A 20,418-nucleotide genomic window follows, 5' to 3' on the forward strand; every position below is an offset into this window, starting at 1 on the left:
TTAAAAATGAGGGGGACTTCCCTGGTGGTCCAGTGGTTAAGATTTTGCCTTCCAACGCAGGGGGTGCGGGTACGATTCCTGGTCAGGGAGCTAAGATCCCACATGCCTCGCGGCCAAAAAACCCAAACATAAAACAGAAGCAATATTGCAACAAAGTCAATAAAGACTTTAAAAGTGGTCCACATCAAAAAAAACCAAAAACGAAAAAAAGAGGGAGCTTTCTGAAACTAACATGACCTTGTAAATCAACTGTACTAAAATAAAAATTAGAAAATAAAATAAAAAATACATTTTTAAAAAATGACAGAGCTTTCCTTTATTGTCCGGTCTTCCTGCTTTTAGCTGTCCCCATCTTACTCTGAATGAATAACGTGTGGAAGAAAAGAGAGAGAAATTAAGTTACTGCCACCAAGTGAAATAAAAACCCAGCTGTTAACTTGAAAGTTGCCTAAGGCCGATCTACGGTAAAATCCCAAGGTCACTATTGTATATGAGCTTCCAAAGTAGACAGTGTGTAGGACTTGGATAAGATGGGATATGAGATAAAGAGCACTGGTACAACAGCGTCTTCGTGCGGTTCAACCCATCACTACCCTTTTCTGTCTCAGGGATTCCCAGGCAAGTCACTGGGACTCTCTAAGCTGCAGGTTCCTCGTTCCAAAAATGGAGATCCAGGCGGCCCTCCTATGACACAGGGCTTTTGGAGTATTACGTGAGACTTTATGTATGAAAATGTCTTAACGCTATAAAGTGAAAAAAAAATACTTTTTGGATTTTAAACACTTCTTTTGATTGAAAGGGGAGAGGGGCATGCAATTATCTTTCCATATTGATCAGAACAACGGTTACGTTTTCATCATCTCATCGACTTCAGCAGCATTCTTTCAAAATCATTCACTGTCCACCAAGTTTTGGGGCTCGTTAGTTACACTTATAATTTGGAGGCAAAAGAGGGGTGGATTTAAGTAAGTACTTTTGAATTTGCATAGAGAAAGCACTGTGTTGTATTCATAAATAGTAAAGATTATGCACTGATTCTATGCAAAAGTGTAAGTCATTCTTGAGCTCTACATATGGATTTTAAGGTAATCATTAAAATCACTAATATAATGAACTCTATCATAATACCTATTTTTTTCCACATTGGAAAGATTGAATTTGGTACTCTACCATAGTAACTCACTCAAGCAGCTGTACTAACAATACCATATGGATAGATTAAAGTAACAGTAAAACTATAGTTATACTTAAGGTTATAAAGTTTTAACGCGATTAGAGAACACATTATTATTCAGTATTGGAGCTTCAATTATGAAAATAATATCCAGAGCCAGCCTCTGGGAGCACAACTGGATGCGATATTATGAAGCACACACATGTACACACACATCACCCCAAAAGAGTAATTATTTATTTCCCCCAAATTTGGTACTCTTTAAAACTGATACTAAAAAGCCCAGTATTTACAAAATGCTGTACACATAATCATTCATCTTTAAGGTCTATCATGGATCACAATATTTGACCAAATATTCCAAATTTCAGTGAAAACACCATAAGCAAATCGCATCTCTGGGCATAAACATCACCTACGGCATAAGAAAACTGGGCCAAGCCTGAAGACACGTTTGCCTGATCAACTTTTACGAAGTCTCTGGACAGGTAAAAAGCGACCTGATACAAAGTTAACATTTCCTAGTCCAATAGAAAAGACATCGAGAGCCGCTAACTTAACCACTGTATCATTTGTAAAAATGCAGCCTGTAAGTCTTAACCCAATTCCATTTCAGCAGAATGCAATGAATTCAGTTCTGATGCAATGAATTCAATTAAATGAGACGGCCAGGCACAGAAGTATCTTGTATTATTCGCACCCACAGAGCAAAATGCTAGTGTCCAACATAGACTCCAGCTCTGTTCGCACTTTCTTCTGTGCCCGTTATTTCAGTGCACAGTTCATGTAAGTCTCTGCAGCCACATCTAGAAAGAAATGGAATCATCAGGAGCAATTATCAGCCTCAGCATTTCCTCCATCTTGAGTGATGACTTCACCAGTTCTCTTCAGAAAAAAATCTACCGCTGAACTCTGTCTACAATAATCGACCTGAAGTGATTCAGAATAATCACTGCCACCTTGAAGAATACGTTCAAATTAATGAAACGAACACAGAAAGAATCTTCCCATTGAAATGTGGCTATTCTCATAAAACCTACCACCTGATCGATAACATGTTTATATCCGCTGATCTTGGAGGTTCAGAAAATTCCGTTTGGTGGAGAAGAATGCCAGCATTCAAAGGCCTTGCCCAACTTGTACGGAAACGTGCATTCTGCTCATGTCTGCAGTAGATAAAGTCTGCAGAGGATTCACCTATCACAGGAGCCCCAGTGAAGACCGGGCTGTGGGGAAGGGCACGTTGGTCCCCTTCCCTCCGAGCTTCCCCAACTTGGTGTACTTGGCAAAGCAGATAAGGAGTCAAGGTACATTTTCCCTTAAGTTTCTGAGGTGAAATGGGAACACCTGATTCCGTGCTACCCAAAAAAACAAAACAAAAAACCCTCTCTACTTGCCAAATCTGATACCAAAAGTTAACCGGCTCTTGGGACTCTGCTGCTATAGAAAACGCATTAGTGGGAATTTTAACAGAAAACCCATTATCCCCGTGCTGGTCCTGAAACGTTCGCAAGTTCTTTTCAGAAAGAGATTCATTTTAATACTAAGAGTTCTAAAGAAAATAAAGCATTAATTACCTATGAAAATTCCTCTTCTGGGGGTTAGTGGGCCTGTGGAAGAACAAAAGAAACGCTGGAGGTTTTCCTACCCAGTTTGACAACCAGTCAAATCAAAACAGGGCAGGAGTGATCACCCTCATTAAATCAACCCTGAAGACTGAAGCCCCAGGCCAAACAATGGCCGATTCAGCAACTCACAGTTTAAGGGTTCTGCTCTTCTCATAAGGCACCCCATATTAGGAGCAATACTGTCAATTTTAAAAAACCTATATTCCAGTTACACGTTTTTCATCTTGACACTATCTCTTACAAGCACCTCGCAAAAGGTCATCAGAAAGTACGGTCCTGATGTAGTTTCAGGATCGGAATGCTCTTTTCCTTAATTGTTATTTTACTCTGTAATTTAAAACACTACTTCATGACAATTGATAATTATCTAGGAAAAGAAAAATCTCAAGTGAAACAAAGAGGGGGAAAAAAACAATGGTTCTCGGAGACTGGAGTAAAACCAGCCACCAAAACAGAGAAGGCCTGAATTTCTTAGGAAGGTACCGGCCCCACGTTCAGACAACTTTGAGCATCCCGGTTTTTAATTTAAGAACACCCGTTTACAAAAGTGCCTTTCCTGTACATAAACATCGGTAGCATCGCTGGATTTATTAACACGCTTCTTTAGAGGAGCTGAACCGCTCCGGATGTTGACAACCTCCTGGGCCTCCCAGGGGCCCTGAGCACAGGAGGAGAGGGTTATAAGGACCCCATTCTACAGACAGAGAAAGTGAGAAAGAGGGATTAAATGGCTTTCCTCTCTTGCACGTGACTCACGCAGCACGGCAACTAGACACCTGGCTTCCTGATTCCTGGGCTAGTGTTCCACACACCCTGCTTCCTGCTCCGAAGTACTATTTTGGTAAAGGTTTCTCTTTCAATAAAGGAACTAGAACAAGTCATGTGACTTTCATTCAGGAAAGCCTGTGTGTGTTTTCATTAGCACCTTAGTTGTCTGTTCCTGGGAACAGGGTGGGAACAGGGCACGGATTACCTTATTATGACAAGAGCTAGCCAACCAAAGCAGAAAAGCTTGCACGACAGGAAAAATAAAGCGTGTGTGGTTTGTCAAGTCATCTCCTTGGAGTTCTAAAAATATTCAAGCCCCTTGCTTTAAGACTTCAACAGACAATACTTTTAAACGTGCCTTGTGACTCTGCTGCCCCTTCAGAAACAATTGTGTTGCTCTCTCATCCCTGGATTCTTTCACTGTGGGAGGTGAATAAACAGTCCTTTTATGGAACAAATTTAAATACAGATGCTTTCGGGGGTAATTCTTATCTGATCTGCCTTGTACCTACAGATAAACCAATTCTAGAACAAAAACCCCACTAAAGAGAAATAACAAAGTAGCACAGTTTATGGTATACACCGATCTATAACCCTAACGACCAAATATATAAAGTTCATTTTAAAAAGTGGTTTTAAAGCACAGTGACTCCAGTAGCATAGTTTCAGTTCCCAAACAACAATACTCTAAAGATTGGTTGTATTTGTTCCCATACACACCCACAAAACAAAGGATAGGTAACCTTCTCCCGGCTCCCAAGTAAGGTGCATAGTTTCGAGGTAAATTTGTACCTGCTCTGCAGGACCTACAGATACATACACACCCATCTGTGTCAATCTAAGGCGTGCTAACTTTTGAATTGGCTCCACCATTGAAACCCCACCGCCATCCCCAATTCTACTGGAAACAACCATCAGACACTGCTGGGACCTTACCTCTTTGTCACCACCTCTCCAAATACCAAACGCTAGCCCCCCAAGGGACCCCGAATGGTTCCACTTCAGCATAACTCGTGAAGTTTTTCCACGCGGAACCCAAGGAGCTGGATGTGGAAACACGGCCACTTCCGAGAGTCAGGGCAGCACACCCAATGACTCAGGAAGTTCATTTTCCATTTTCTCTTCAAAGAAATGCTTTGCAAGTCTTCCTTCCATAAACCGTGCTCTCAAACAACACTTATCTCCTGTGCACTTTTTATCTATCAGCATCACAGACAAATGTCTACGCGTAAACGTGAGTTCAGTAAAAGTGGATGTTCGTTCTGGGTTTCTCCACAGTCCCTTTCTGGCTCCACAAAATGCAATTTAGTTTCCCCGTTAATTAAGATGAGATGCCCGTCTTCCCTACCCTACTGTTCTCTGTGCTCAAATTAGTTTACTAGAAATCCATTTAGCATGTAGTCCTTTTTTCCAAAAAAAAAAAAAAAAATGTGGTTTGGGCACAATGGACCAATTGTAGTTACCCATTTTGCTTAAAAATAGTCTTTTTTCCTTCTTAAGAGAGTGTTTACATTAACGCCCACAGAGACTCTGGACAACCAGCAATCCAAAGCGATCTCTCATCTTTGTTCAGCCACCACCGAACATACAAACTGCTGTTTTGATTTCAGAATCCTGAATCCTATAGGTTGTAAGGAATTTTATACTGGTGGGAAATCTGAAACAAAACAGGCCAAATCAGGCCTCTCATAAACTTATCTCTTGCGGTTTAACATTTTCCCTCATCTGAAAAGGGCATTATATTAGACGTGAATCACGTTTCTGAGAGTATCTACTTTATCGGAAAGGCCTTGAATCCTTTCAGGCCTGGAGGTGCGCGCTCCAGCTCGTTCGCCCTGTGACTGCAAGAAACGCCTCCCAGGGCCCTCCTCAATCCAGTCCAGGTTTTTCCCGCCTACTCCACCAGAAGCAGTAAGAGGTGTTGTGTTCTCAGGCTGTTTTTCTGATTAGAATCAGATTTCAGCAAAATGTACTTTCGTGCTCACGATGGCCTATACCCATTCCTGTGTGTACAGATTTCTCCTCCACTCAAGTCTAGTTACGCTGGTGTGCATCTTGGACGGCAGCTAATCACCCTTGAAGTCCCAGACACACGCGCAATTTTTCAGATGCACCTGTAGGGCTTCAGTTAACTCCAAGCAAAGTGACCTTCCGCTGAGCATCGTTTATGGGACACATCCTGACAGCTTCCAGGGGGCTTCGTTAGATGCTGAACCACCACACTCTGATAGCTCTCCGTGACTCTTTTTATCTCGTGTTCCACAATTTTAATAAAAAAGCAGGTAGCGTTTCCTCTGTTATATTGGATTTCCAGGGTATCCACTCTACAGCTATAACTTTAAATCCCGTGGATACTAGAAAACACATGCTGGATTCAGATGGCATTAGAGGGCTCTGTTCACGTTTAGAAAAAAAGGTGTACGGATCCCCAAGCTACCTCAGTCATCACCCTGTAACCCTTGCAGACTGCTGACCTCGGGCCAGCATCTAAGACGTGTTCGCTGCTCTGTGTTCTGCGGTTCCCATAAAGCCTCTATCTTCCTGACAACGCTGCACAGAAGCGGCTACAAAATTAAAGAAGAAACGCTCTTGAGCCCCCCCGCCCCCCCCCCACCTCTCCTCCACCGCATCATTCAAAGTTTGAGACAGTCAGAACCTCTGAGACAATCAGGACGCACCTGCAGGTGCAAGGCAAGCACACCTCTCTCCTTTTGGATCTGTGATGAGACTGCAAAGAACAATACTGGACACCATCCCATCCAATGGTTCCTGAGAAGACCAGCATGGTCGTCTTTCACTGTCTCCTCTGAAGCCCAGATTCACATCACCTGGGCGGCCGAAAAATGCTGGGGGCCTGGGCCCCGCCCACTGGCCGCTTCACATGACTGCGCCTGGGCTGCCCCCATAGGCCATTTCTCAAGCCTACTCAGGCGGTCTAACTGGGTCAGGTGCTCCCAGCCATGGTCCCCAAACTGGCAGCACCAGTACAACCTGGGGGCTTCTTAGAAGAACCACACTGGGAGCCGCATCCCAGACCCACTGCACCGGAATCTCGGGGATTCACCTAGCCCGGCCGTCCGGGGCTCAGCAAACTCTCCAGGTGACTCCCAGGTGGGCTCGAGTTGGACAACCACTGCTTTTGAGCTGTGTTTAAGCAGCGTCACCATTTCAGCTTGCTCGGAGCAAAGGAACGTCTCTGGTGGAAAAGCTCCCACAGGCTGCGTGTAAACTTGAAATGGTTCGCTGTTCCCTGCAGCAGTCACCAAAATGGATGTGCGTTTCCTAAACAACTTTTGGGCCCGTGTTTTATAAACTCTGAGGCTCGGCGAGAGTCAGCCGGGCCTGGCTCCAGGAAAACAAAGAGAAAGGTGAAGGCTGCGGCCTGGGAGCTACCGGAACTTCAAGTCCCCTCCCGGCACCAGTTTCCCGCCTCTCAGATGGAGAAGACCCCCTCTGCCGCCTGCCTCCCCCCGGGGGGCTGACCTGGGGGCACCCGCCAGGTGTGCTCATGGGAAGACGGGGAGTCTGGGCCCAAGAAAACAAATCAAAAGTCTCCCGAGTCCAAAGATTCCCACTCAACTCAAAGATGACCCGAGTGCTCCTGGCAAGGTCTCTGGGGTTCGAGAGCTGACATCGGCCCCACAGTGAAACAGAACAGGAAACCTGCGCCCGCACTCTGGCATTTAGGTCGAGGTACCAAAGAAGGGAAGAGGCTTGAGCCACGGACGCCCTCGCGTGCCCACCCTTCTTCCACCAGCCGCAGGGGTCTCACCTTTCACGACCGTGGCCTCTTTCAGGTGATGCGTCAAGAAGTCGAGGCTGGCGTAGGTGCTGGCAGAGGGCAGGGCGCCAGGGCCGGGCCCCACACACACCCCGCCGGTGCTGCCGGCCCCTACCGCGCCGATGAGGCCCCCGAGGCTCCGGGTCCGGCCCCAGGCACTCTTGTCTCCCGTCTGAGGATGCTGCTGAGGCTGCTGCGAGGACGGCGACAGCCCCGGCTCGTCCCTCACGTCGATGGCGATGTAGTTGAGGCCGTTCTGGAAGCCAGCAGAAGTCTCCCGGCGCATCGGCGAGCCACTGCCCCCGGGGCAGCCGACCAAGCCCCCGGGCTGGCTCGGCGTCCAGGGCCGCGCCTGCGGGTGTTGCGGCGGTGGCAACTGGCGGGGGGACGTGGGGGGCTCGTCACCGCCACCCAGGACGCTGCCGCCGCCCCCTTCGCCGCTTTTCCTGAGAGACACGTTCTCCACCGAGGCCGAGTTGTGGCGCTTGGGGTTGTGGGCGAAGGACGGGGACACGGGGGTCACAGTGGTGGTCGAGGAGAAGGTCTCCGAGCTGTGGCGGCGGCGGCCCCCTTGCGGGTCCGCACGGATGACCTTGGCCCCGCGGTGCGGGTCTGGGGGCTGGCTGGCTTGCAGGAAGGCCTCGACCCCCGACACCTGGTCCATGAGGCTTAGCCTCTTCAGGCCGGACACGGGGCTGCTCACGCGGGCCCCGTCGGGCTTCGGGGGCGCGGCGATCGGTTGCGGCGGCGTGGCAGCCACGCCGAAGGCCATCTCGGTGTAGTCGCCGCTGTCGCCCGCCCCCGAGGATGGAGAGGAGGCCGCGCCAGGGCCCTGGGAGGGTGGTGCCGGAGGCAGGCGGTACAGCTCTCCGGGCGGGGGCGGCGGGGGCGCCGGCTGCAGGGCCGAGGAGGGGGCGGCGGGGCGCGGGGGCAGCGGCGGGTACGCGGAGGCCTCGGGGGACAGGAGGGCGTCCAGAGAGCCCACGGGGTCCCCGGCCTGGCCGCCCGGCTGGGGTGACTTGGGCGAGCTGAAGTCGAGGTTCATGTAGTCGGAGAGCGGGGAGCGCTGCCGGCTGTCGCCGCTCGTGCCCGGGGTGCCCGAGCCCAGCGATGAGGCCGGGCTGCCGGCGGACAGCAGCGACGACGACGAGGCGGCCGAGGCCAGCAGCGGGGGAGCGGGCGGCGACAGGCGCGCGCCCGCCTCGCCGAAGTCGATGTTGATGTACTCGCCCGGGCTCTTGGGCTCGGGCGGCAGGGGGTACTCGTGCATGCGGGGCAGGGTCTGCAGCCCCTCCAGGGACAGGCGCGTGGGCCGCGTGGCCCGGCAGCGCTGGCCCAGGAAGCCCTCCAGGCGGCCGCTGCCGCTGCCACTGGGCCTCCCGGGCGAAGGCACCGCCTGGTGGGGTGGCTGCGGGTGGCCGCCGCCGCCCCCTGCCCCGGCCGCGAAGGAGCCGGCTGGCTGCGTGGACCCCGGGCCGGCCGTCGACTCCAGCCGCTCCTCCTCCAGGATGCGCCCCACGGGGGAGCTCATGAGCACGTACTGGTCGTTGTCCCCGTTGCAGGTGTAGGCGGCCTTGTAAGAGCGCGGCAGGGAGCTGTAGCAGTAGCCGGGGACGCCCCGGAGCATCTCCCCGCCGCCGCCGGCGTGCAGGGCGGCCGAGAAGAAGTCGGGCGGGGTGCCCGAGGCTCCCGCGTCGCCGGGGGACATGTTGAGGTAGTCCCCGTTTGGAAGCAGCCTGCCGTCGGCGGCGCTCTCCACGGACAGCTTGGAGCCTCCGCACCACATGCGCATGTACCCGCTGTCCTCCGGGGAGCTCTCGGCCGGGGAGCTGGTCTTGTAGCCGCCCCCGCTCCCCGGGAAGGCCCTGCTGGCGGCAGACGCGGGCGTGGGCCCCGCGGCTCCCGTGGGGGGCAAGGCCGCGACGGCGGCGCGCGGCTGCAGGATCTGCTTCGGGGCGGACACGCTGGTGGGGCTCATGGGCATGTAGTCGTCGCTCTTGCAGCTCCCGCTGCCGCCCGCGAGGGCCACGCCGGGGGTCATGGGCATGTAGCCGTCGTCCGTGCCCAGATTACTGCTGGAGCTCCTGTGCGACCCGATCTCGATGTCGCCGTAGTCCTCGGGGTAGGGGTGGTAGGCCACTTTCGGGGAGGACGCGGGGCACGACGGGCAGAGGCGGCCTGAGCTGCCGGAGAAGGTGGCCCGCATCAGGGTGTATTCATCCAGGGACGCGGAGGAGGGCTGGGGCACTGGCCGCTGTCGGGCAGGCGTGGTCAGGGAGTAGGTCCTCTTCCTCAGCCCCCTGTCCAAGTCCTGGGCCCCATCCCCGGAGACTCTGCGGTAGGGTCGGCCGCAGTGGCTCAGGGGCCGGTCCATGGTCATGTACCCGTACAGCTCGCCCCCGCTGCCGTCCCTGGCCGGGGGCGTCTCGGCGATGGACTCGGGCGTGTTGCTCCTGAGACTGCAGAAGGCTCTCAGGTCCCCAGGGCTCGAGCCGTACTCGTCCAGGGACATGAAGCCAGGATCGCTGGGGGAGCCCGAGGCCGAGGCGCTGCCGCTGGAGGGTCGCTGGGGGTGCAGGGGGTGCTGCATGTGCGGGTGCGGGCCCGGGGGCGGCGGGTAGGAGCCCGAGCCGTGCCCGCTGCTGGACGACAGGCTGCCGGGGCTGGTGGCGGCCGCCGGGGGCGAGTGCGCCACGGGCATGGACATGGAGCGGCTGTGCTGCAGGGCGCCCCCTGCCGGCGCCAGCGTCACCTTGCTCGCGCGGCCGCCGCAGCCGGCGCTCAGGGTGTGCGAGCGGCTCAGGGGCGCGCGCACCGGCCCCGGGCTCAGGGGGCTCCCCGCCACCGACACCGGCCTGCCGCCCGCCGCCCCGGCCCCCGCCGCCACGCCGCCGTCGCCCTCGCTGGCCGTGCGCACCCGGCACGAGCTGCACTTGGCGGCCGGCGGTGTGGCGGCCAAGCTGTCGGTGCGCGAGCGGCGCACCAGGCCCGTCTGGCTGGGGGGCAGGTTGACCAGGTGGTGGTGGCGACGCGCGCCGGGGACGCTGATGGGGTGCGTGGCCGACGAGCCGGACGACTGGCTCTTGCTGCGCGGCCGGAACTCGAAGAGCTCCTTGAGCGCCTTCATGGCCTCCAGGATGGTCTCGTGGATGTTCTGCGCCACCACCGAGTCGTCTGCCTGCATCCACAGCTCACCGGGGCCCGTCACGGCCGAGCGGCCCACCTCGATGAAGAAGAAGCTGTCCGAGTGGCCGCAGCGGCGGATGTTCATCAGCTGCAGCGTCACCGACGGCTGCTCGCAGTTGAGCTTCACGAAGCCGATGGTGCGCGCCGACAGGCACAGGCGGTACACGCCCGTCAGGTTCTTGCTCTGGCCCAGGCCTTTGGGCTTCAGGTTCACCTGCCACACCTCACGGTAGGCGGCCGTGGCGGGCGCCACCAGCCCGTAGCTGTCATCGGCCGCGGCGGCGACGGCGGCGCCGGCCGAGCCGCCCAGGGCGCCGGGCAGGGAGGCGCTGCAGGACGCGGAGGGGGCGGCGGCGGCGTTGGCGGCGGGGGGCGCGTCGCCGGCGTTCGCTCGGCCCTCGCTGACCAGGTCGGTGAGCGCGCGGTACCAGCCCTCCTGCTCCTGCTCGTTCTCGGCCGCCACTGCGAAGTACTCGTCCTTGGTGTAGAGGGCGATCAGGTACTTGTGCTTGGCGTCGGCGCGCTTGTTGATGTTCAGGCAGCAGTCGAGCGCGATGACCCGCTTCGGGGCGCCCGCTTTGCTCCGCCACTTCTTCTCGCTCTCGTAGTACTCGAGCCGCGGCGGCTGCGGCGCCGGCCCCCCGCCCGCTGTCGCCGCCGCCGCCGCCTCGTCGCCGCCCGCTCCGGGTCCGCGCAGCACGAAGAAGCGCTTGTGGCCGTGCTTCTGCTTGCGCAGGTAGCCGCACTTGCGCACGCCGCTGTTGTTGTTGTTGTTGTTGTGGTTGAGGTTGAGGTTGGGGCCGTCGCCACCCGCCGGCCCGGGGCGCCCGTTCATCGGCGGGCTCGCCATCACCGGCGCTTCAGGCCGCGCCGCCCGGCCCGGCGTGGAGGGGCCGGGGGGAGCGGAGGGGGCGCGGGCGGCTCCCTCCCCCCCTGCTCGCCCGCCGGAGCCCGCGTCCCTCGGGCCCAGGAGGTGGGGAAGGTTCGGGGAGGCCCGCCGGGTGGAGGGCGGGGGGCCGGCACCGCGCGGTGGCGCAGCGCCCTCCGCGCTCCGGGGCCCCAGAGGATGCCCGGCGCGGGCGGCGGCGGCGGCGGCAGCGGCCGCTGCCTCCCGGGCTCTCGGGCGGCGCCTGGGGCTCGCGGGCTGGGCCGAGAGTCGGGGGTCCCCGAGCCTCGGGGCCGAGCCTAAGGCGCGCCCGGCCGCACGGGTCCCGCCGCCGCGCCGCGCTCCGGGGTGCCGGGGTGTGCCCCGGTACTCGGGGTCCGCGCCGCCGCCGCCGGGGCTGCTGCTGCTGGTGCTGCCAACGGCGACCCGGGCTCGTCGCGGTCCCCGCCGCACAGTGAGTAACACATCGCGCACCGAGTGACTGAACTAAGAAGAGCAAAACAACATGTGACTCGGCGTTACGCAGGCACACACGGCGCGGCCCGCCCCGCCCCGCCGCCCGCATTGGCGCCGCGCTCCGCGACGGACGGCTCGCACGGCCAATAGGCGCGGGGCGCGGGGGGGGCGGGGCGGGCCGCGCACCCCGCCCCGCCCCCCTTTCTCCCGGGGCCGCGTTTCCCGCCGTCCCCTCCCCCTCCCGCGGAGGCCAGGGCCCGGGTCGGGTGGGGGCCGGCTCGGGCCTCATTAATCAGAGGCTCGTTGTGGATGCCGGCGGAGGAGATGCCACCCAGGGCGGGAAAAGGGGCGCGCGGGAGGGGCGGGGGCCGGCGGCCGACGCGCGGAGGGCCCTGCCCTCCCGCCTTTGACTCAATTAATTGGGCTGGGAGCTTCCGCCAGGGAGGGGACTGGGGTGGGCGGTGGGGGGGGAGGAATTGGGACTGCAGGGGGCGGGGGCCGGCGGAGATCAAGGGCCGACACCGCCCGCCAGGGTTCGGTGCGTGGGAGGGGACGGTGGCACCGCACTCGGGCCCCGCATCGCCTCGCCGCCGCCCCACTAGCGGGGCCCAAGATAGGGGCAGTGAACTTGGCCGCCCTCTCGGAATCCCCCTCCCCCCAGCACACACTTTGGCTTGCGGATCCGGCGCCCCGGCTTGGGGTGGACGCGCGCCCGCCCGGCTGGGCGGGTTTGCTCCTGGGTGGTTCCCGGGTGCCCGGCCCGCGGCTTGTTTACGAGCATCACGTTAGCACCAGTGAGCTCTGGATCCATAGCAGTTTCGTGCCCCTTCCTGGAAGGAGAGCCGGGGTGCTCCCGGGGTCCCACCCGCTCAGGGGTGCCCTTCCCTCGCACCGGGTCGTGGGCTCTTTCCGGGGCGTCATCAGCGCCATTCACTTGTCAGGGTCTCGGGAAGTTGAAATCGTCTGTTGGATGTAATAGGAGAAAGAGGAGGACGAGCAGGCGTAGAAAACTGCAGTTTCCTTAGTGCTGGGAAGGGGGCGCGCTCCAGCGAGCACACAGCCCTGTGAGCCGGGTCCCCGCGGCGGGTGCCCTCCTCCTGCTAGACCCTCCGCCCCACGCGCGGAGGCGCGGGAGTGGGCGGTTCCAGACCCGCGCGCCCTTAGCCGGCAGCGGCCGCCGCGTGGAAGGCGCCCATGGATGCTTCGAATTTTTACATCTGTGTGCCTTCTGTGACTTTCAAAGTCGATCACAAATAAGGACCCACCATACAATCGCGTCTCCTAAATGACAGTGAGGGCTACTGGTGAGGGTGGGAGTCCCCGAGTTCAGATCAGAGCAGGCTCCGGATCCTGCAGAAACCACGAAGGCTAAAAGCAAGCTTGTGTCTTTGTTTTTTCGTTTTTTGTTTTTTTCAATTGTGTGTCTTCACGAAATGATTTGGAACAATAATGTTGGTTATTTTTTTATTAAGTCCTGGAAGTTTGCCTTTGAATGTCCTCTGTACTTTATAAAAGTCTTTATTTTAAATATAATAAAGTCTTAAATTTAAGAAAAGTAACAAGATTATAATATTAGAAAGGGTGATATATATTTTAACCTGTTTGTAAAACTGTGACCTAAAAATTCTGCTAATTTTATGGGCCAAGAGATCCTTACTTACAGAAAGATCATAGTAGTTTTGTTTGTTGTGTATACACGTTATGATTATTGATGAGTAACAAACATAAGAATAATCAATGTCACAAAAATCATCATAGAATTTGCCTCAAAGAGGTGTATGTAGGGTTTTCCTGGTGACGCAGTGGTTGAGAGTCCGCCTGCCGATGCAGGGGACACGGGTTCGTGCCCCGGTCCGGGAGGATCCCACATGCCGCGGAGCGGCTGGGCCCGTGAGCCATGGCCGCTGGGCCTGCGCGTCCAGAGCCTGTGCCCCGCAGCGGGAGAGACCACAACAGAGAGAGGCCCGCGTACCGCAAAAAAAAAAAAAAGAGGTGTATGTAAAGTTGATCCTTCATTTTAAACCATGCTTTAAAAAGTAATACCTCTGGGAGTGCCCTTTTAAGTGTGCATGTGTATTTCTATGTGTGGGCCTGGGTGTGTATATACATTTGTGTGTGTGTGTGTGTGTGTGTGTGTATGATTGTGTATGTGTTGGGGGCACCACCATTATGGACATTGTGCTTCGGTTTTTTATTCTTTTTAGATCTTGCTGCCCCTTTTATGGTAACATGTTGCCTAGCAATCTGCTAAGTAGTTAATATCCATTCATGTTTTCTTCTTCCTTGACCCTTTGAAAAATAAAATTCTTAGAAACTCAAAAAAAAAAAAAAGAGAGAGAGAGAGAGATGAAGGGGTTCTTATCTGGGAGCTTGAAGAAAATGTGGCCCAATTTTATTGGCTTTGTGATGAGTTACAGTAAAGCAGCGCTGCCTGTATGTTCAGTAACCCTAATGGGCATAGTATGATCATGGGGCAACCTGTTTTCAGCATCACGCCATAGTAATTTCTTCTGAGAAAGTACCTTTTCTTTTTGATTTTGACTTTTCATACAAAATTAAGTTTTCAAATATTCATTGAATACTTCTTTGCTGTGCCCTTCAGATGTTAACAAGTCCATCTTGGATTTGTTTGTTTTTTTCCCCTTAGAGGGATTACAATGTTCAATGCCAGTTTCAAGTAAAGGTGTCAGAAGCTCTCCTTTGGCAGTTGACACTTTCCCCATGTAGTACTGCCTCAGTCACTGATTAGGGGCAGACAAGGCAGGGTGAAGAATGATCTCCTCTCTCAGTGGCGTTCTCGTACTATAAGATCACAAAGCTACAGCAAAACTACTTGTCATTCTGAAGTCCTAGAACCTCTCACTACAAGTGTGGGAGCACAGTTTCCATTCTCATTAAGAAGTCAGTCCATGAAACCAGCAGAAAGGAGCTCTGTAATTAGAAGCATCCCAGTCTTCTTCCTCAGCGAAGGAACTGGTTGCCTTTCTCCCTTTCCATTGCCAAATAAGCTATTTATTTATTTAAAGCTTGTGTGACACCTTGTGATTTTCCAACTGCTCTCCCATACTTTTCCAGCAAAAGTCAGCTAAATAACATCTGGCAACCTGCTCTCTGCGCAGGGCTGGGTGCTGCTGTGTGGCCTGTTGCCAGCAAGAGCCTGGATGAAATTTTTTCTCATGGTCCGAAAGCTTTCATCAGAAATTCTCTTTCCTTTCATGGATAGCAAAATGGCCATATCTTTAAACAAGGAGGGATTTTTGTTTGGTTGGTTTTGTTGTTTTGTTTTGTTTTTTAACGTAGAATCTTACACAAGGATTCTTTTACTAAAACCAAAAGTCCTTTCTGGAATAATTTAATTACCTTTCATAAAGTAGTCAATTTCACAAAAGTGTAGACGTTAAATACGTACCATAAATCCATAACACAAATAACAGTAACAATAATAGTGACCATCATTAATTTTCTTCTCTGTTTCATATAAGGAAGCATCTGTAACAGGAGAAAAGTAGATAACATGAGAGGGGGTTTTTTTTGTTTTGTTTTTTTTTTTTTTAATTCTTAACCCTGTAGCTGTTTGACAGTATTTTTGGTCTGGATGAACTCTTATCTAACTGAGTAAGCAGATCACTAAGTGGAATATTACATGACCAGTTTTAAAAGGTATTTTAGCCGCACAGCGCAGGGAGATCAGCTCGGTGCTTTGTGACCACCTAGAGGGGTGGGATAGGGAGGGTGGGAGGGAGACACAAGAGGGAAGAGATATGGGAACATATGTATAGGTACAGCTGATTCACTTTGTTATAAAGCAGAAACTAACACACCATTGTAAAGCAATCATACTCCAATAAAGATGTTAAAAAAATAAAATTAAATTAAGATATACTGTGTAAAAATAAATAAATAAAATGTATTTTAGGAATAGAAATTTTAACATCAGAGGTTTACATTGTAGTCTTTAAAAAGAGTGGCAACATTTCATCAATTTTGCTGTGTTAAATAATGTATAACAGTTGCTCATTTAACACATTTCCCTTTCTGTGATGAATGAACCCTGAGGACAGACTTTTCCTCATCTAGGATTCATATGGGGACTTCCTACACTTTCGCAGCTAGTTTTTTTCTCTCACGAATATATTTGCTAATATGTTTCAACTGAAATTTCACAAGGATTTTGTAACATTCCAGTGCTGTGCAACAGAATGATTTACATGAAGGAATGTAACTGCTGTTTGGATCATTCACTGTCAACGGGTGGCTTTGCAAATGTTTGAAAAAGCAGGATTTGTTCATAGGTTGTATCGGTTTCTCGGAAGTTGTAAAGGCTTTCCACTTCACTATTTCTTTCGCTCATTAAAAATCCTGATATATTTTAAATAATCCTTTCCTTAAATATTCATTTGGGGAAGAGGGATTTTCTAAAATAAATGATTTCTCATGCACATATATGCTAGAGCAAACTAACACTTAAGAATTATTCTGAAAAGTGTATGAATTGAATTAATACTGTTTAGAAAAATGCTCATTTAAGTAGTAGGCACCAGGATAGGCTAATCCAATATTAAAAACATTTTTATTTTAAATAGAATTGTGTTGAAGAAATATTAACACATAAACAACCAATTACATAGTGACTGCTGTCAGTGACTTAAAATTCTTATTCATTAACCCCTGAATTTTGTTGTGTTTAAATTTCGAGAATATATTTCTAGATTAAAAACCAAACAGAACTTTTTTTTTCCCTAAAGACTTCCCATGATTGAAATAAAAATTTCACATTAATGGCTATATAAAATTACTGAATCATTAAAAAAACAATCAAGCAAAAAACCTGTTCCTTCTTAAAACATCCCTCTTCCTTGGAATTCTTGGCCCTGAAATACAATATACTAACATTTTGCTTGACTAAATTGATGCTTTGCAATGTTCTGGCTGCAGAGTTAAAGCGTTGTTTATTGTGTTTGTTTGGTTTTTCCTGTCAGAGCAGAACAAAAGTGTCTGCTTCTCAATGTGTCGTTCATGAGCAGATGACATTAAAAAAAGGGGGGGGGGCTTTAAAGTGACACAGCTATATTTTCTGGGAAGGGAGGGGGGATGAGCAGTGAGGCCCGCTGGGAGTGCCCTTGAACAGAGCGCAAATGTTAAGGAAGGGGAAAGATCAACCCGAGTTCATTGATCCCACTGTTAGTTCTGGGAACAAGCTTTCGCCCTGTTTTTGCAAACTGCTCAGGACACAAATAGGACACGGCTGCCCCGCTTTTCGCCAAATGCTCTGGTGTTTTGGGCTGTAGTCAGAAACCTTCCACTTTTCTGCAGTCGTTCACGTGCTGTTTCTAGGCTTGCCTTTCAGTCTGTTTTCTAGAGTTGTTTTGAAATCCAACCTAAAGATAAGAGAGGAAATGTGACCCGCTCTTGTGAATGCTGCCACCAACTGGCAACGCTTCTTCCCAAGGCAGGACCAGCTCCCAAGCGAGTTGTCACAGCCAGAGTGGTCCCTGCTTTTGTAGAAAGCTGGTTGCAACCTCACCTACACTTGCTCTGCACAAATCTTTAAATAAATCAATAGAAACTGTTTGAGATAAAACAAAGAAATATCAACAAGTGAACTAAGGGCAAAGTCAGATGACAAATGAGGGATGAGTATATTAGTAAGTTTAAGAATTGTTTTTTTTTTTTGGATTGGGTATCAAGCTAACATGGTCACATTTTCTAATATTCTTTAAATCTCGATTTGCATCTTTAGTTACCAAGAACAGCTGTTGTATAAAAAATGTATACCAATGTCCATTTAAGATTTTAGAAAACTACTTAGCCAACAATTTAAAAACAAGAATCTAAACAAGATTATTCTCGAACATTTCCTGGAGCAAACCTAAGGGTTACAATAGGGATACAAACTTTTGGTTGTTTTCTCCACTGAACCGACCTATCAGTCTCAATTTTTTTTTTTTTTTTTTTTTTTAGAATAAGCCAAAGTCATCTTGAGAGATAGTGAAAAGCAAAATTTGAAAAGTATGGAGGAAAGAAAATATATTTTAAAAACTATAAATAAGAACATTTTAAAAGCTATAAATGACAAATAGCAGTGAAGTGTCAACCGTGGCCATCTTTCTGATTAATTTGAACTTATGAACTCATGGCTTATTTATCAAAGCTAAATGTATAAATTATACCATCTTTCATAATTGCTCTAGTCTCAGTTTTTAGGCAATGCCAATGACAGAGATAGTCAAGTTAGTGATGGTATTTGAGCTAAGTTACCCAAATAAGGTGAAGGGATCAGAAGATGGGATTTATTTGCTACCAAATTTGTTTTTTTTTTTTTTTTTTTGCCTACGTTGGGTCTTCATTGCTGCACGCGGGCTTTCTCTAGTAGCGGTGAGCGGGGGCTACCCTTCATTGCAGCGCCCAGGTGTCTCATTGCAGTGGCTTCTCTTGTTATGGAGCACGGGCTCTAGGCGCGTGGGCTTCAGTGGTTGTGGCACACGGGCTCAGTAGTTGTGGCACGTGGGCTCTAGAGCACAGGCTCATTAGTTGTGGCGCATGGGCTTAGTTGCTCGGCGGCATGTGGGATCTTCCTGGACCGGGGGTCGAACCCGTGTCCCCTGCAGTGGCAAGCAGATTCTTAACCATTGCGCCACCAAGGAAGTCCCCAAATTTGTTCTTCAGGTACCTTTATCCTGGATGAAAGAGGAAAAAAAAAAACCCAATAGCAATAATAATAATAACAACTAACTAGAGTGGTTTATCAGTGTATTTACATGTTACAGCATTTGATTCCCACCAATCTGTGAGTATCAAATCAAATAATGTAATATATATTATTATATTATTAATTAATATATTATAATTATTATAGTTATAACTATATTATAATAATTAATAACATATTGATATATTATTATAATAGGTATCAATGTAATATAATAAAATACATCATTCTCCCATAATGCCAATATTATAAACATATGATTCTGACACAAGTGAGCGTCCAGCTAGATCTTTAATTCCCGTTCTGGGTTATCTTTAAGAACTTGAACTATGAACCCACATACAATGTTTAAGAATGATGAGCTATTTATATGTGTATGCTACTTTTTGCCTTGTTTAACACACTTAGAACACAAATGATATTAACTAAACTGAAGTAACTTGAGGCAAGAGGGATTCCTGAGGTTCACAAGAAAATAATTAGAGCAACAACTTGTGAAATTAAAGCAGATGCCACTATCGCCACTCCCCACTGACTGTTAAATGTTAAACGGAGATTTCAGTTCAGATAAACACATTCTAAGAATCCCTGCTGGGAGCGCACACATCAGCCTGCATTTTCACGTTTGTTAGTTCTTCATTAAAATGTCAGCCTATCGTCTTGCTAGAAGAGAGAAAAAAAGGTAGAATTACATATTGAAAATTTCTTGAAATGACATTTGATCCTATAAGAATGTCTTTTCAGGTAGTTAGTAGTAAGGATTAAAAAGCCACACTTTTCTCTGCTGTTAAACAGCACACAGAAAATGAAATATATTTGGTATTTTGAGACTTTATTATTCTGTTTTTATTTTGGCAAGTGTGTCCCTGATTTTAAAACTTCTACACACTAAAAGTGGATTCCAGTTTCAAAATGGTAACCGTATCCCTCATGGTATCAGTTTAAAAGGAAATTAATATGCAGATTGTCAACGAGCAACGCTGTTTAAAGTGACATTATTTTTCAGTTATAGAATGATAGAAAAGTAGGCTTATCCTTTATTATGCAGGTGAATTTTTATCTTTCTCAATTTAAAATATGAAAATCAGGAAATATCAAATTATTAAACACATGTTAAGTATTCGTTTAAGCATCAAACATTTTAGGAATTATCTAGAACATAGAAACCTATGCCCCTTTGGTTTTCTATCTAAATAATAAATGATTTACGTTTGAGAAATTTCTTTCGTTACAATATTGTCACATATAATTCGGAAACAAAAATTGTTATATGTTATTACAACCGTCATCTGGCATTTTTCTTAATTTTATTAATGCTGTATTTTGGTTCCTAATGTTGCTATTTTAACCTCTTCTAATTAATAATATATGGTAGAGAAAGTGATTTTCATCTTTAAGCCCAGGAACTTTCACAAAGTATCCCATATCACATTAGATAACCTTTAGGAAAATTCCAGGAAAAGGTGATATGAAGATATAATAAGAAAACAAAAGTTGAACTTCATCTTGGTTACATGGAACTATCTTCTGGTTAAAATTCTGTTTGCAATTAGAAGAAAGAAAGAGGATACATGAGAACAAGTAAAAGGTAAATTGAGGCAACTTTAACATTAATCTTGTTTTAAATGGCTTTTTATTTTATTTTCTTTTCTTGATGTGAGGTGTTGAGCAGTTAACATTTAAATCAATTTGCAGGTGATCCTGAGCCAGCAGAGACCTTCCACCTGGTCTCACAGGAGCATGTGCATGGCTCATCTGTCCTCATTCCATGTTCAGTTAGAGTAACAACCCCATTTTTAATGCTATTGAAGTTCCTGTCATTCATTTCAA

The 20,418-nt window shown here is 49.9% G+C and overlaps 1 protein-coding gene across 2 annotated transcripts in view; it reads right to left on the reverse strand.

Annotated features, from left to right (window-relative positions):
- Window positions 1–11,534, reverse strand: part of IRS2 (insulin receptor substrate 2) — a 28,078-nt gene extending 16,544 nt beyond the window's left edge. Inside the window, exons 1-2 of one of the 2 annotated variants that reach the window (XM_079903434.1) lie at window positions 7,343–11,534; window positions 6,303–6,912 (exon numbers count right to left, since the gene is read on the reverse strand). In XM_079903434.1, the coding sequence (XP_079759560.1) occupies window positions 6,830–6,912; window positions 7,343–11,387 (4,128 nt within the window). In that variant the 5' untranslated portion in view covers window positions 11,388–11,534 and the 3' untranslated portion in view covers window positions 6,303–6,829. Of the gene's footprint in view, window positions 1–6,302; window positions 6,913–7,342 lie in introns of those variants that run through there. The other variant, XM_079903435.1, reaches the window with a different exon arrangement.
- Window positions 11,535–20,418: the final 8,884 nt, after the last annotated feature.

This window comes from Stenella coeruleoalba (assembly GCF_951394435.1).
Source record: "Stenella coeruleoalba genome assembly, chromosome: 18".
Taxonomy (NCBI): Eukaryota; Metazoa; Chordata; class Mammalia; order Artiodactyla; family Delphinidae; genus Stenella; species Stenella coeruleoalba.